The 16,596-nt window shown below is 37.6% G+C and overlaps 1 protein-coding gene across 2 annotated transcripts in view; it reads left to right on the top strand.

Moving 5' to 3' along the window:
- The window catches only part of DNAJC13 (DnaJ heat shock protein family (Hsp40) member C13), a 56,099-nt gene that overhangs the window by 21,388 nt on the left and 18,115 nt on the right, over positions 1-16,596 (top strand). For both annotated transcript variants that reach the window (XM_051789086.1, XM_051789084.1), the window contains exons 18-36: positions 1,157-1,232; positions 2,296-2,391; positions 2,535-2,678; positions 4,354-4,436; positions 5,641-5,794; positions 7,558-7,661; positions 7,738-7,897; positions 8,829-8,891; positions 9,229-9,330; positions 9,478-9,582; positions 9,986-10,188; positions 10,646-10,730; positions 11,206-11,360; positions 12,311-12,356; positions 12,536-12,690; positions 13,333-13,534; positions 14,194-14,309; positions 15,159-15,237; positions 15,797-15,932. In XM_051789086.1, the coding sequence (XP_051645046.1) occupies positions 1,157-1,232; positions 2,296-2,391; positions 2,535-2,678; positions 4,354-4,436; positions 5,641-5,794; positions 7,558-7,661; positions 7,738-7,897; positions 8,829-8,891; positions 9,229-9,330; positions 9,478-9,582; positions 9,986-10,188; positions 10,646-10,730; positions 11,206-11,360; positions 12,311-12,356; positions 12,536-12,690; positions 13,333-13,534; positions 14,194-14,309; positions 15,159-15,237; positions 15,797-15,932 (2,264 nt within the window). The remainder of the gene's footprint in view (positions 1-1,156; positions 1,233-2,295; positions 2,392-2,534; positions 2,679-4,353; positions 4,437-5,640; positions 5,795-7,557; positions 7,662-7,737; positions 7,898-8,828; positions 8,892-9,228; positions 9,331-9,477; positions 9,583-9,985; positions 10,189-10,645; positions 10,731-11,205; positions 11,361-12,310; positions 12,357-12,535; positions 12,691-13,332; positions 13,535-14,193; positions 14,310-15,158; positions 15,238-15,796; positions 15,933-16,596) is intronic.

Below are 16,596 nucleotides of genomic sequence, written 5' to 3'. Positions count from 1 at the left end.
TGTCTCACTTGATATATCATGTTTTAAAAAAACTAAGTAATGGCCTAGCTAACATTAGAAGCACTGGGAGGCGAGGGAAGAAAACTTGAAGGTTTTTAGGAGAGTATTTTCCTCAGATTCTGGTTATGTTTAGAGCAAGCTACGCTGAGACTGCAGCTACTTAATAAACCCTTGAATATTTTTTGGCCAAAGTGGACTTGGGTTGGTTACTCGTTAAAGGTTCAAGTTCTGATTTATTTTTTACTTTTTTTAAATGAAGAGATTCAGGGAAAGAAAAGACAAGTAGAATGTTTGGAACTTCTAAAAAGTTTCAGCTATATAAAAGCTGGTGTGCACATCTCAGGCATCTTGCATGCAGGTAGAGTTACCCATCCTATCTGGGAGAGAAGTCTCCTCAGGGAAATCATTCCCTGAACAAAACAGTCAGTAGAACTTGTGAGCATGAGCTCTGAGAGTATGCTGGGGAGGATGAGTGATGATTTAATTGTTTCCACCCAAATACAAGATTATTGAAGCTTTCGCAGTGCATTCCTGACATGCTTAGAGTTGCTAGGGAATGTAAGGACAAGTGGAACTTAATGCCACTGTATGTCAGGCAGGAAAGAGTGTGAAACCATCTGTCTTACTAGTCCTGTTTAGTGCAACTGCTTATGGTTTGCTTATAAGCAATGCTTTGGTTCAGTGCAGTAGAACCCTAGTGACAAATGTTGGCAGAAAGTGCCATTTGGCATAGAAGGCAGGCTCCCAGAAAGGCTCTTCTAACCAATAACTGGTATTAAGAACTTTAGGTAGAGCAAGTAGTGGTTCTTGATGGTTTCTAGACTCTTAACTTTAGCTGTAACTTAAGGTTGACTGGATAAATTTACACTTGATTATTAGATGTTTCTGCTCTATTGCTCAAGTGTTCTTTGAGGTCTAGATCAGAAAGCATGTGCTGCTACTGTTCACTAACTTCACTGAAACTTCTAAAGACCACACTTTAAAAGCATGCCAAGCATATACTTGAACAATATAATGCTTTGTGCTCTTACTCACTCAAGAGCACGAAGCTCTTGCTCATCTTCATTTCATCAGCATGGTAAGGGTGACAGTTTAGTGGTTTAAAAATCTGTTAAAATACTAACTTGCAGCTTGTTAATTTCAATGGCTTTTTCAGGCAGTTAAGTAGACATTTGGTTGGCCTCTGGACAGCTGAGAACAAAACTGCTATGAACTTGTTGAAACGTATTTTGGTGAGTAAAAATGGGATATGGAGTAACGAAAGAGTAAAATCTGAGAGCCAGTGGTACCAAAAAACTTAGGGCAGTCTATATAGTAAGCAGATCCCCTTTCCCCTTCAAGGGGGTAGTCTTACTGGGGAGACCAGCAGTCTGGCATCTGATATGTAAAGGATATTGATGTCTAGTTCAAAGCATATCGGACTCTAAAAGTCTTCTGTTACTTTCTTGCTGCTTTTTAAAATAGTGTATGACACAAAACTTAAAAATAAGGTGTCTGACTTCTTTTTTTTAATTAAAAGTACAAAAATGTGGGAGACATTGTAAACATATCTCTAATGCATATAGTGTTAATAATAAATTAAGTCAACAGTTCTGTTAATGCTTTCATGCCTGTCCAACTTTGTTTGCTTGTAACATGGATAAATTTGTTTTCTGGTAGTTATGTTCTTAAACCTTTACAGCCTCCTAAAAGGTTCTTGCTAAAGTTACTTCAGTAAGTACTCAAGTTACTTCTGCCTCTTACTACTCTTCGTCTTAGGCTAGAAATGGGTTCCAGGGAGAACATAGAGTATGCAAAGTGAAGTTAGTTCAAAGAATAGTGTTGTAATCTGGGAAATTACTAACTTTTAGTTTCAAAATAGCAGTTCCTTCATTTTTGGCAGTGCAAACTGTCCTGATCTTGATTACTCTCTTAGGGAAAGGTTAGTCAAATAGGACTGTCTCATCTCTAATGTTACATGTAACATTTAGTCCATATTAGAGGATATGGATGGATTCTAGTGTTATTCATTCCCCTCAGTATTGCTGTGGGATCAATTCTTCTTCCTGCATTCTTTAGCTGCATTTAGTGCTGCTTTAAGAAACAGGATGTAGGCCTCTCTGAATGATTCTGTTGAGGATGGTGGCATTTTACTAATAAGAGCAAAAAAATGCTGTAGATTTACATACTTGCTTCAGGGTAGTATACAAATTCTGTTTTGAAATCTTTAATTTAAAGAAATAATCTTGTTGCCTAATGTGATGGTTGCTGTTCATTAGCCACATGTGTGTTTACACTGTTTTTAAATGTTTTTAGCCACCAGGTTTGCTGGCGTACCTTGACAGCGCTGATCCTGTTCCTGAAAAAGATGCTGATAGGATGCATGTTAGAGATAACTTAAAAATTGCAACTGTAAGTAAATGTAGTTGTCTTACCTATGCCATATGTAGATGTACAGTCTTAGTGACTCTAATACAGACACTTTGTTGCATTGACCTGCATCAAAGATGTTGATAAATCCACAACTGTAAGGAATTAATTGTTCTATTCTGCAGGATCAGTACGGCAAGTTTAATAAAGTGCCAGAGTGGCAGAGACTGGCTGGAAAAGCTGCAAAGGAAGTTGAAAAATTTGCCAAAGAGAAAGTGGATCTAGTCTTGATGCACTGGAGAGATCGAATGGGCATAGCTCAGAAAGAGGTAAAAGTATTTGAAACTATTTGTTACAGTAACTTGATTGAGTGTGGAGAGGGACACACACTCAGCTGGTGAACAAAACTCTCTACCTCTTATTACTCTTCATCTTAGGTTAGAAATGGGTTCCAGGGAGAACATAAAGCATGCAAATTTATTCCTTCAGGATATGTATTAAGCTTTAGCTAACCTTATCAAACTAAAATGCAGCCTATGTGCATTTCTTCTAAGTTAACTATACAGAAGAGGAAATTCCTTGAAACATGGCAAAATTGTACATTTAAAAGAAACTCTGAATATTCTTTGCATTCAAAATTATGTACTTTGTTACTGATATTTTAATTACGGAACCTACTTAAAGAATCATAAACTCGTAGAATGGCCTGGCTTGGAAGAGACCTTAAGAATCATCTAGTTCCAACCCTCCTCCTGTGGACAGGGACACCAGGTTAGGATTCCCTTGGCTATAGGTATCACAGTGCTTAAATGGCAACACAAGACTGTACGTAAAGTCACAATTAAGACAGAAGTGATAAGTAACTGTTTTGATCTGATATTATAAGAGGATAGCTTATAACTGCTTGAGTTCTTACTGTTGGTCTTCTTTTTCCTTGACTTTTATTGCTGTGTTCTATATGACAAACTCTTTGAATTATGAGGTATTTCCCTTAACTTTCTTTATTATCTTGATTAAGCTTGTTTTTATGCATTCTGGAAATGAAATAATCTATTGTATGTGCAAGGAAGGATGAAAAGCACAATGCCTGTCTTTTTTATATAATCTGATGTAACAATAAGCTTTAATTTAGGGAAACCTTAACTTGGTAAAATCTAGCTGAAGTTTGATGCAGACTGTGGTGCACAATTTTGACAGGTAATATTTATGGAATAATGCTGAACTAGGAGAAATGGAGAAATGTGAAAAACAGTGGTGAAAGATCAAATTGCGCTTTGAACATCTTGTCTAGATACTGAGTTTAAACAGTCATTTTTCTATGTGTAGTTCTGAGTTGTATCATTTCACAGTAAATGTGTGCAAGTGTAGCTTGGAAAAGGTAGCAGCAAGTTTGATGTTACCAGTTTAAATTACTTTAGTGGCTGTGGCTTGTTAAATGTACTTTTTCTTTTTCTTCCAACTTTTCATCACAATCAGGACAGAAACAATATGGTGAGTCTATATGTCTCTGCCACTTGTGTGGATTCTGTTGCTTGGACCTTCTACTTGCATGTGGTACCTCATGTAGAGTATAACATTGATTTCATGCTTCATCAAAATAGGGAACCTTTCACTGACCAAGTCAGGTTTGCATTTTATTTCTGTGACTTGCTCTAGTTACTTCCTTTCAAGAGCAAAACATTCTTCTTGTGAGTTTTCCTCTCAATCAGCTTTGGAGCTGATGAATGCTTATGGTGATGAGAACTAAGCTTTTCTCAGGGATAACTTGCTTCTAAACAAATGATTTGTTAAACAGCTGAAAGTTTCTCTGGCATGACTTAACCTGGTGTAAATAACACTTGTGCAAGTCTGTTGCTACTACTTATTAGAAAAGGAGACATTATTAATGAGGATTAACTTAGTGTGGCTTTTGAAGGAGTGTAAAAAAACCCAGCTTTCTATTTTAAAAGAGGAAAATGTGGAGTATGTGCTTCTACTAACTTGTTAAATTTGGTTCTTTTGCAGAACATGATTCAAAAGCCAGTGATATTAAGGAAACGACGCCAGAGAATAAAAATAGAGGCAAACTGGGATCTCTTCTATTACAGGTGAAAATACTAAAGTTAATATGATGGTCTCAGGTACAAGTTATTAGCTGACTGGATATTTTTGTTAGTATCTTCCGAGTTGCTGTGACTTTCCCAATATCTGCCTTCCTTGAAGCAGTGCAAGTGTTTTGTAACAGCTACTTATTAAAAAAAAAAAAAAATCCTAAGTTATGCTTAAGGATTTAGCTTCTCTTTAGGAAAGGGAGGAATTTAGAAAGCTTTTCAAATGTTATCAAACTACATCATTTTTTCCCTTGAGCCAAAAGGTAAATAACAAACTGCAGGTGTGGATCTAAATGATGTTGAAAGCCAAGCAAAATAGCACTGGAAAGCATTGTAGTTTGTTGGTGCTTCAACCTGTAAGCTACTCAAGATGTTTTAACTTTAATTGGAACAAACATGAGTTTAAGGCAGCGAAAGAGAAAGCAGCACATGGATGCTGAATTTCAAATAGTGCCACAGGTCCTAAATGCAGCTTGCTTACCTGTGAGCTCTTACAGCTGTCAGAGTTTACAAGGGAGGGGCTTCCATCTGAAAAGATATATCACTTTGGCTAGGGATGTGGTGTTTTTTAAGCGTGCTAATAAATCTTGACTGTTCAACAAACTATGAAAACAAGCTTGGGGAAATTCCATAAACTTAACTACTCCATTCAGTGAATGATGTTTTTAAATGTCAAATATAGTGTTGCATGAAAGAACTTGGGTATTAAGTTCTCCTAAACCTTGGGTATTAAAGTGCTATTCTCAGTCAGTCTCTGGATCCAAAAGCTGTTCTGTAACTGCTGCTGAAGAATATCTACTGATTGTCTTGTGACACTTCAGGCATCGACTTCTATTTGCTTATATGAACTACTTGGTTTTTGTTGGTTTAAAATGGAATTGGTATGTGCATCTCTGCTGCCCTGTTCACTTGTAGCCCTTACTGACAGATATGGTCGATAGCTGACATATCTCCTGGTCAGCAACTATATGCAGATAACAAACTGAGCCCAAAGAGATGACACAGGTGTGCTTCAGTCTGGGCTGGCCTATGTGACTATGAAAACATGCTACAAGTGAGCGACCATAATTACTGTAACAAACCTGAGACCACTGCTCTGTGCCTTGTAATTGCTAGTGATCTTTCCTGCCTTGCTGGCTGAGTCTTTTCTGCCTTTCAGATGATGTTTTTAGGGGTTTAAACTATGTAAATTCTTTTTTAGATTTCTTCAGGATCATGCTAGATCAAACTTGATTTGGAACTTCAAAACACGGGAAGAACTGAGAGATACTCTTGAGTCTGAGATGAGAGCATTTAATATTGACAGAGAACTTGGTAGTGCTAATGTTATCTCATGGAACCATCAGGAGTTTGAGGTATATGATCTACTGTAGGACAAACTGCATATGTAAAATATGTCTACTTAAAATGTCGCTTCTCTATCTAATTACATGAGTGAATCTTGTATTGATGATCCCTGACTGCAAGCTAGGATTCTTTTGGGGTTATGGAATAAACTGCTAAGTCTTGAGTCTGTGAACAGGTACTGTTGTCCAGTACACTCTGCAAAACTGAAACCTCTTCAGACTGACAAGTGATACTGTAGAGATGAAACACTGATCAGAACCCTCAGTGTAGTCCTGCATTAAGAGAAGAGTTGGTGTTACATTGTTGTCCAGATAAGTCATACTTGGTTTTGAATGTGCTCCATCAGACTTGTTTTGGGTAGTTTCAGAAATCACTTCTTCCTGATGGCAAGTTTCTTGTCTATATTTCCTTCATGTCTCAGTGAACTGAAGTCTGTTAAATACTGCGTTGCCAAATCATGAATAGGTTATGGGACTAAAACCATGCTGCACTGTAAATTATAGATTAAGGGTACTCTGCTCACATTCTAGGAACAGCAGTATCTGAAGCCAAAATAGAAAATAGTTCTATCACACAACTACAGGTTCCTTCTTACCTTGATGCAGTAAATAGCAAAGTACAGGTTTGGATTGGTATTTCATGCACTGGCTTTTATCTTTTAAAGTTTCTATCAGGTATAGGTCAGCCACAGGATTTCTGGGTGTCACAGTGTTAACTGGGGCAGAATCGAAAGTACAGATTTAAAACTTAGTAATACAGACTTCCCACCTGCACACTGCACTCCCGTGTGGCTTATGCTACTGGAATGTATCACTAGCGTTCTTGCAGCTACAGCCCAGGACACTTTGGTGTCGGATTTAAGGGGCTTCTGTAACATGATTTTTGAACAGCTGCTGTCTCAGAGATTTGCTTTTAAATGTTTTAAATGAATACTGCTGTAAGTATTTGAACTGCATAGTGGTGAAAAGGGGTTCCCTATCAACTGTGGAACCTGTCACTTTGCCAAGGGGGGATGGTGGCTTCAGACTGCTCTGAAAGTGTACTAGTTAGCAGGATATCTTTATATCACATGCTGTGGTCAAATCTGTAGATAACTTTGTGGCCTCATGACAGTAGCCTGCAAACTATAGATAAGAAAACCTGCTGTAGAGAGTGGCTTTCGTGGCATGTTAGAGGTACCTCTAATTGAAGTGCTTACCAAATGCTTTAAACCACTGAGCATTGAGGCATATGATTAAATTTAATGTAGTTGCTCTGAAGTTAGTGATGGCTCTGATTGTGCAATTTTACTTCAGCTTCTTGATGTGTGTTCTGATGCCTCTAGGCTTTTATTAGCCAGCACAATAGCAAGTATAACTAATAATTAGGTCATGCTTGTGTTTCATACTTGTAGTAACATGGAGTGAAATACCTTGCAATGGAATAACTACTTATTAAAACTTGAGTCACTGAAATGTATTGTGTATTATCCAAGTTCAGTTAATAAAGCTAGCTGATACTAGAAGCAAGTTACTTAGAGGCTGGAAACTGGGATTTCAGTAAGATGAGAAACTTCATTTGTTCTGGGGAGCAGCATATTTGATAGGTGGCTTATATTTCATAGGTGTGTGTTTAACAGCAAACTAGCAGATTTCAGTTTTCCTCAGACTTAGGAGGGGTTACTAACCTTGTTGAGTTTTTGGATGCAATCAAGTACAGTGTTGTTATGCAAGAAAAGCTTAATGAAGGAGAAATAATATGTATTGTTAAGTAATGTGTTCTGTGTTTACAGGTAAAATATGAGTGCCTTTCTGAGGAAATAAAAATAGGGGATTATTATTTAAGATTGCTACTGGAAGAAGATGAAACTGAAGACAGTGGAGCAATCAAAAAATCGTGAGACATTATTAAAATCTTATTTCATTTCCAAGATCTGTTTGTTTTCTTTACTAAAATCTCATCTCTTCTTTAGATACGAATTCTTCAATGAACTCTACCATCGCTTCTTGCTTACCCCAAAAGTGAATATGAAATGCTTATGCCTGCAAGCATTGGCCATTGTCTATGGAAGATGTCATGAAGAAATAGGACCATTTTCTGATACTAAGTACATTGTTGGGATGTTAGAAAGGGTAAGAGTTATTTTAAATTACTGGATACAGTAGTTAACACACAACTAGTCCAACAAATGTTCAGATCCTTCAAGTTACTGTGAAACCCAAGTTTTGGGTTTACAGAATGTGAAACTGAGGCATGAATACTTTTTTCCATCCTGTCACCAGCTGTTCCTAGTATCTCCCCTTGTTTCAGTTGAAGTTTCACTAAAAAAACCTGCTGATCGTAGAGGTATTTCTAACTAGTCTCTTTAGGGCCAACAAAATGCAGATATAACTTTGGCTTGCTTTTGAAAAATGCAGAAGCTTTTTAAGAGGAGAACATTGTTCCATGTCACGTTATTTCAACTGACTTTGAGTAGTAGCAACAGCCCCAGACCTAATGAAACTGTAGCCTTAAATAGGCACACATGATGGCTTAGATTTTTAGTCTACTTTGCCTCTGAAATGTTTGTTATGTCTGACCGCTGATTTGGCTTGCAAAATACATTTCCATGCAGTCTGCAGGAGTTCTTTGCTAGCATCAGTATGGGGTTTGGATATGGCTGTTGCAAGTGAAACTGAACTCTTGCTATTTTGCCTTGAGCCTTGATAACCTCACCAGGGATGTAATATCAAAGACCCTTTCTGTCTGCTGGCTGAAAGCATTCTCTTTTTCTTATTTTTGTTTTAACTGGCTCACTGGGAATCCAAACACTGCCCGTTAGAACGCTTAGGTTTAACAGAATAGTGGGTTTGATCCAGAGCAACAACAGGGTTGAAGGGCAAGAAGGCCTTTGCTCCTCAGTGGCAGAAAGCTGCATTTATTAGCTGTGCATGAAACTGGGCACTTTAAAGTCAGCAGTTTCATTACAGGCATAAAAAAGAAATGTGGCTGTGCAGGTGCAACTGTGTTTGCTTTTCTAGTTTGTTGTATGAAATACTGAATTGTTTTCTTCTGCTGCAACAGTGCACTGACAAGCTTGAGCGGGACAGATTGATACTGTTTCTCAACAAGCTGATCCTCAATAAGGTGAGGTGGACATTACACTTAACAGTAGTTTATTGGTCTGTCAGCTGTATCAAGTGGTCTGAACTAGTCTTTCGGGGTTAACTTGAACAAAAATTCAAGTACTGAGGAAGCTTTAAAACAATTTTTATACAGCTTTCTGGGATGTGATAGTTGTTATTTACTGGTGAGAAAGCCAAAGGAAATGTGTAGATATTGTGGTAATTGTGCCATTCTGGTCACTTTAGAGAATGATTTGAACTTTTCTCATGTTCACTTCTTACTTGAATAAAACTGTTCAGTACTTATAACAACTCTTATGTAGAAAATGCTTGTGGTAACTCAGTTCATTCATTAACAGAAAAATGTGAAGGACCTTATGGATTCAAATGGAATCAGAATCCTTGTGGATCTGCTTACTCTGGCACATCTTCATACAAGCAGAGCTACAGTCCCTTTGCAGGTATGTGGCCTTTGTTTCTTACTACTCATACGCTACTCTACTAAAAGGACAGTTCTTAAAAAAATAATGGTACTTCTCACATTTACTGTAGAAATGTGATATTTACACTGTGAAGCTAATGCTATTCTTTTAAACATCAACTTTTAGAGCAATGTGATTGAGGCAGCACCTGATGCGAAGAGGGAGAGCGAGAAAGAATGGTACTTCGGCAATGCTGACAAGGAAAGGAGTGGGCCTTACAGCTTTCAAGAGGTACCTGTCAGCTTCAAACTCTCAACCTGACAAATTATTTCCATCCTGATGACTGGGTGTGTGTTTCAAACAGTGAGAGGGAGAACCATAAACAATCCTAAAGAAAATTCTCCAAGTAACTCTTTGAGTAAGGATTGAAGCTAGATAAAAGGCTTGATGTTGTGCCAAGAATCACAGCCTGTTTGGTAAGGCTGCCTATGCTTCCATGCCTCAGTAATGTTGCAACTAATCTGACAACTTTTACTTCATGATTCCATGACAGAGTTATAAACTCACTGGAATTTCATGCAACCACAGTAGCCTGCCATACAGCAGCTGAAAGCTTGCCTTGAGTGTGAGTGTCTAGGAGCAAAGGTAAGTCTGAATGCTGAATCAACTGAATTCATCTCTAATCTTGCAATAGATGCAGGAACTATGGAACAATGGAAAGCTGACTTCAAAAACACGGTGCTGGGCTCAAGGTATGGATGGCTGGCGACCATTACAGGTCATCCCTCAGCTGAAGTGGTGCTTGCTTGCCAGTGGCCAGCCTGTGTTGAATGAGACTGACCTTGCCACACTTGTCCTCAACATGCTAATCACCATGTGTGGATATTTTCCCAGCAGGTAAACAGTAATTTTCAGCAGAAGTGGTTAACTTTATCTGGCAGATGTATGAATTCATAAGTTTTATCTTTAAGCTTTTCTTAGAAAGCAGTGCATTAAGGAACTGTATTAAAGAACCTTTTACATAGTAGTGATTCTGTAGGCAAATAGAGAGTATGTAAATGAGACAGTATTAATATTGTGAAAGGGACTGCAAGAATGAATACAGAAGCTATGTGTATTTCTAATGCTCAGTGATGTAGTCTTACAGGCAAGCTCTCTTTTAACCTAAATGCATCTGCTTCGATACAGGACACTAAACTTACCAAGTCTAACAACAGACTTTGAAGTTAACAATAAAAGACAATGAGTATGGTCTCAACAACCTGATACTTATTCTTAATAAAATTGTTCATTCTTGAAAGAGAAAAGGCACATGTGTACTTACTGCTGTACTACTTGATTTTTTTTTTTTTAGGGATCAAGACAATGCTATCATAAGACCTCTACCTAGAGTGAAAAGGCTGTTGTCAGATAGTACTTGCCTTCCTCATATCACTCAGGTAAGTAACTCTTCAGAAGTGTCCCTAAATGATCTAAAGTTTTACTTATGCTACCATCTTTGCTGTGTGAATACTGTAAGTGGGGCAAACACATTAAGTCATGTCCTGCAGATCTCTGAAGAAGCAGCTGATTTCACAGGGTTTTGTTAGAAATTTCATGCCATTTCAGCCAATGTTTTATTAGGAAATATTTCCATCCTTGGAGATACTCAAAAGCCACCTGGACCTGGTCTTTGTCAACAAGCAACAGATGACCATGCTTTTGAGCAGAGGGGTTTGACAAGATAACCTCTAGAGGTCCCTCCCAACTTTAAATATTCTTTAATTCAAACTTCTTATTTTTAGGCTGAAGTATTCTTTAACTGAAATTCCTGCAGGTGGGTTGTCCCAGTACTGAATTAGTTAAAATTTCAGTTTTGGCTAAGTAACTTGGCACTAGTTGCAGCTAATGTAAATGCTTGTGTTTTGATTTCAGCTATTACTGACTTTTGACCCTATCCTTGTGGAAAAAGTTGCTGTATTGTTGTTTCATGTCATGCAAGATAACCCTCAGTTACCTCGTTTTTATCTGAGTGGAGTGTTCTTCTTCATAATGATGTACACGGGTTCCAATGTACTTCCTATTGCAAGGTGAGGAAAAAGCATAACCAAAAGTACCTCTTGACCAGTTATGCTCAGAAGGACTGCTGCTCTACATCTCTGTATGCTCAGGGGAGTGTGGCTTGCTAGAACCAACATGAAATTCTTCTTCTAGAAGAATTGCCTCCCCATGATCTAGTCACTCCCTAGAAAAGTGATTTGCTTATGATTCTTCCAGGGAGGGAATGAGAACAGGGCTGATCATACAGTTCTAGCAGTACAACTGGCCATGGCGTATTGTAGAAGATTAATTCATTGCAAGCACTAAAGAGCAGTGACACAGCCTATCTATATGCAAATGTAGCTTTTGGCAGTAGGCTGCTATTGAAAGTGGTGGAAAATCTAAAAGCCTGTTTCAGTATTGAAGCTTAAGCAGTTAAATCAGTCTGTACTGCCTGACAGATGCACTGCACATGCAGGTGGCTGTTGCAGTTCATTCCACTACTCTTCCTCTAAATGCAGTAGTTCGTGAAAAGCTGTCGTACAATTCCAGTGAAGTCTCTTGTACAGCAAAATGCATTGGGAAATCATTGCATGCTTCCATGATGAGTCTCATGAGATAGGACTGTCAGCAGTCAGTCTAAGATCACCCTCTTTCATTGCTGCAATGATGATCTTAACAGTGTGGGGAGAGGTTTGGAGGGAAAGGTTGTCGGTATCAGTATCTTTTTTGTTTGTCTGGGGAGAAAACAAGCTTTCAGGAACAAGACTTTCAAACTGAAATGATAAACATAAGGCAACACTTATAACATGAGGGTGCTTAGCTTTGTGGAGTTCCCAAACATTTAATGGACTTTGTACAGAAATTAATACAACTGTTGCTGTTACTCTTTTATCTCGAAGTAAGTGTATGAGATTTGCCAGCTGGACTATGGTGGTATGCTTATTATTCAAGGGTACTTTAAGTATCAAACAGAAAATAACTGCTGTTTCTCTTCTAGGTTTTTGAAATACACGCATACAAAACAAGCTTTCAAGTCTGAAGAAGTGAGTAGATTGCAAAAGTAACTACCTTTGTTTCCAAATAGTTTTGCAGACCACCTGTAGTTGTTTTAACTGAAATTTAAGAACTATAAGGGAAAGGGGGAAGAGTTTTTTCGATCTCAAGTTAGTTAGCAACACTGAATTTAATTACCTTTGAGATAACCATATGATCTCTTCTGCAGCCAAAAGGTCAAGATATAGTTCAAAGAAGTATACTCGGACATATTCTTCCTGAAGCAATGGTGTGTTATTTAGAAAACTATGAACCAGAAAAATTTTCTGAGATATTCCTTGGAGAATTTGACACTCCAGAAGCAATTTGGAGCAATGAAATGAGGTAACTGTTTTCTGTCAGATGACTAAATAATTCTGAACTACAGCTTATGTTGAAGAGGTCCTGTTTTTCAGAAAAGCTGGAAATACCTGGATTGCATTGTTTCTTTACTTCCTCTGTTTGCCTTCTGCAAGAGCAATGTCCTGCATTGCCCCTTTCTCCAGTCAAAGATAACGAGGGTAAGGGGGAGCAGAATTGGCAGCAGGAAGAGAAATATTTCCCTGAACATCTGACAAACATGTTTTACATCTTGATTAAGTTCCTTTTGTGAGTGGAGACTTCACTGTGGGTGTGGAGTGCTTTATACTTACTCATTTATAAGTACTTTTTTATTACCAGCACCTATTTCTGAGATATACCTCTTATATTCCAATACACTGGAATATTAGGGTCTTCCAGAAAGTAAAGAGGTATTGAGGAGGGCAGACTGTCACTTTACATTGTTTTTAATAAACTAATTTTCATGGCATTTCAGTAGCTTTGTAATAGAATAGGACAGAATCCTATTCTGAAACTACTAAGGAAAATCTTTCCAGAAGAAATCATAGAACACACCTGTACAGTGAGTGAGGACTGAGGATTGCTTGGCAGGTGTTAAACTGAGGATTGCTTGGCAGGTGTTAAACTGAACTTTGTAACTTTTAGGCGTCTTATGATAGAGAAGATTGCTGCTCATCTTGCTGACTTCACCCCTCGTCTTCAGAGCAATACAAGAGCACTCTACCAATACTGTCCCATCCCAGTTATCAACTATCCACAACTGGAAAATGAGCTGTTCTGTAATATTTATTACCTCAAGCATCTTTGTGATACACTCAGATTTCCAGACTGGCCAATTAAAGATCCAGTAAGTAAGAAGTGTTTTAGGGTTCATTTAGTTCTTGATCCTTCAGAGTCCTAAAAGTGGGATTTGTAACAAATGTTAAGGAAATCAGATGCTAGGCTTTTTGCAGCTAACTGCTTTATCCTCAATTTTGGTCCACAAGCAAACACATTAAACACTACTTTATCTTGAAGCAGCATAGTATTCTTTCCATATAACAACAGTATAAATATATCGTTCTTGTGGTGCATACTTCAAAGGCAAAATAAAGCATCCAAAAAACCTTCAGATAGTGTTTCAGTGAACCTCAACTGATTGGGGGGTGGGGAGGAAATATCACTTTGGGGTTCTTATTTGCCCATGCTGCAGAAGAAACTGAGCTAACATGGGATCAGTGCATTAACTGAATTGATGAGATCTTTTTGGTACAAGTCTGTGGACTAGATCTGTCTAAGGACCTTTATTCATGCAGCTTTGTTGCAGTTTTTTATGGTATCAAGATGTGAACTGCATGTTATTTAAGTGATTCTCCACCTTCTAATGTGACTCTTACTTAGTCATTTTCATCTTAACATACTTTTATCTTGAATAAAATTTAGGATTTATTAATAAAGTAGCATTTTATTAAAAATTATATACTGGTGTCAGCATAAATGAAACACTACTAAATTTTAATTATTTAGATTAAACTGCTGAAAGATACACTAGAAGCTTGGAAGAAGGAGGTAGAGAAGAAGCCACCTACAATGTCAATAGATGATGCTTATGAAGTTCTTAACCTACCCAAAGGACAAAGCCAGTAAGTTGTTTTCAGTATTTAAAGTTGTATAACTACTTTTATATAAACTCTATGTCCTGAACAAACTGAAGTTTCTTATCTCGGTACTTGGAACCCTTAGGGGTACCAGTTTAGTTACATGTAGCACTTTCTTTCACAGCGGAAGATGGCTTTGCTAAAAAGAAGCAAAGCTTGGAAATACAATTCCAGTGTTTGAGAGAATAATTTTAAAAGTGTTTAGATGAACTGAAACTAGGGAAAAAAGTACTTTGAGCTCTGCTGTTTTAAAGGACAAGCATTAGACTCAACTATAGTGAGCAAAAAATATGGCAGAACTTGAATATGTTGAAAGTGGAACTTATTTCTCTAATCATCCTCCCTCCGATGTATTGTCCTTTTCCATGGTGATTATATTCTTAGAATTTTTTACCTCCTGTCTTGCCATTGATTTCTGACTTCAGGCCTTTAGAAGAGAACCAATAACACTTTTTGTATTTATCCTTCAAGAACAGTGCACTTACTATAAGTCATGAAATACTGACTTTGATCACTTGCAGCTCATTTAGATTCTTCATTTAAAATACTCAGGGACTTTCAGCACCTTCTGGTTAGTATAGTAGGTACAAGAGGTATTTTAAAATACTTTGTTTCAAAAATTTCATTCTATTCTGTGGTCACATGATGACCCCTCATTCAGTGTAAGCTGGTAAAGCAGGGTTTTCAAATGGAAATAAGAGTTTTGTAATTTTCACTCAACTGCAGTTACTGTTAGTTACTCTTAGTACTGTTGTCAGAATCCAGGCTGGTTTTGCTGTGGTTGGCTTTTTTGTATGTTACTCAGTGTAATGGATGGAACTTGTTTTCTTGTAGAAATGATGAAAGCAAGATCAGGAAAGCTTATTTCAGGTTGGCTCAAAAATATCACCCAGACAAGAATCCAGAAGGCAGGGTATGTACAGCACAAATTTCTGGTGTTAATAAAATGGGGACAAATTTGACTGTTAGGTGTATTAAGAACTCTGAAATGCGCACTTGAATTTTCTTTCTTCCTTTTAAAAGCTATGCCCTAGATGAATACTAAAATACAGATTAGTGCTACTAATGAGTAATTTAACTTATGTCATTCAAAGAATATTCGGATTTATACAGTAAACTGATTTAGTCTGATCAGACCCACATATCAGAAAGCATCTTTAGAGAGTTACACCGGACCTAAATAAGATATTTGCTCCCTTTCAAAGGTGGATTGTATCCTCTACCCATTCTCACTATCAAGCTTTCATCATAGTATGATTGATTAAGTGTCTTGCCTATGGCAGAGTTTAGGAGACAAAAGAAAACTGATATGTGAACTAGTGTTTGGAGTATTTTCTGAAGTGTAGTGAGGCAATAAAACTAGTGTTGTGGCTTATAATTCTAAATGCTTTATTTTACCTGTGTCTAAACTGATGCTTCAGTAATCTAGAGGGTTCTTTATACCTCTTATGACTATTCCTCTTTTTTTGCAGGATATGTTTGAAAAAGTTAATAAAGCATATGAGTTTCTATGCACAAAATCTGCCAAGGTGATAGATGGACCAGATCCAGAAAACATAATTTTGATCTTGAAAACTCAAAGCATCCTCTTCAACAGGCATAAGGAAGGTAAGCATGCTGCCTCAGAAGAGGGTTTTGTCTTCATTTCTTTAGTGGTCATTTCAGTAAGTTTTAATCTCCTCTGTTCCTGAGACTGTGCTTTGTTGGTCTGGTTTCTGACTTGCCACAGCATTATGTAGCTACGGTAAAGGGCTTCAAAATAGGACATTTTCTTTCATGAAGTCAATTCATCTGCAGTAAAACTTAATTCAAAAAAGCATGAATAGCTCTTTGAAGTTCTCTGCTCCAGTGCTAATCGGTTTTAATATTCCTTCATACTTAGAATTCTGTCAAGGCAGAAAAGTCCTCACTAGTACTGAGTCACCCAGATGACAGATTCTGGTTATGAGATAGTCTTATATTTAATAGCCAGATGGCTGTATTCTTGCAGGAATTCTGACCAGGGTTAGAGTCCTCTGGTGAGCTGTGCTACATTACCTCTTTCACTGCCCGACTGGGAAAGAGGGTTAGCTAGAATACCCTTACACTTAACTCTAGGTACAGTCCCAGGCTGGGAGCTACTGGCATGTTCAAGTCTTGCAGAGTCAATAGTGTTTTACTGTGTAAGTGTTGTATTATAATGGTAAATTAAGAACCTCATATGCAATCATAACTCTGTCAGTTGTGTGGAAGTAGTGACAGCATTGGTATAGACTTACATGGGTTGGCTTGC

This window comes from Manacus candei, unplaced genomic scaffold, assembly GCF_025592945.1.
Source record: "Manacus candei isolate 608988 ecotype Guabito, Panama unplaced genomic scaffold, ASM2559294v1 h1tg000026l, whole genome shotgun sequence".
NCBI lineage: Eukaryota > Metazoa > Chordata > Aves > Passeriformes > Pipridae > Manacus > Manacus candei.
This window is presented reverse-complemented; position numbering and strand designations above follow the sequence as displayed.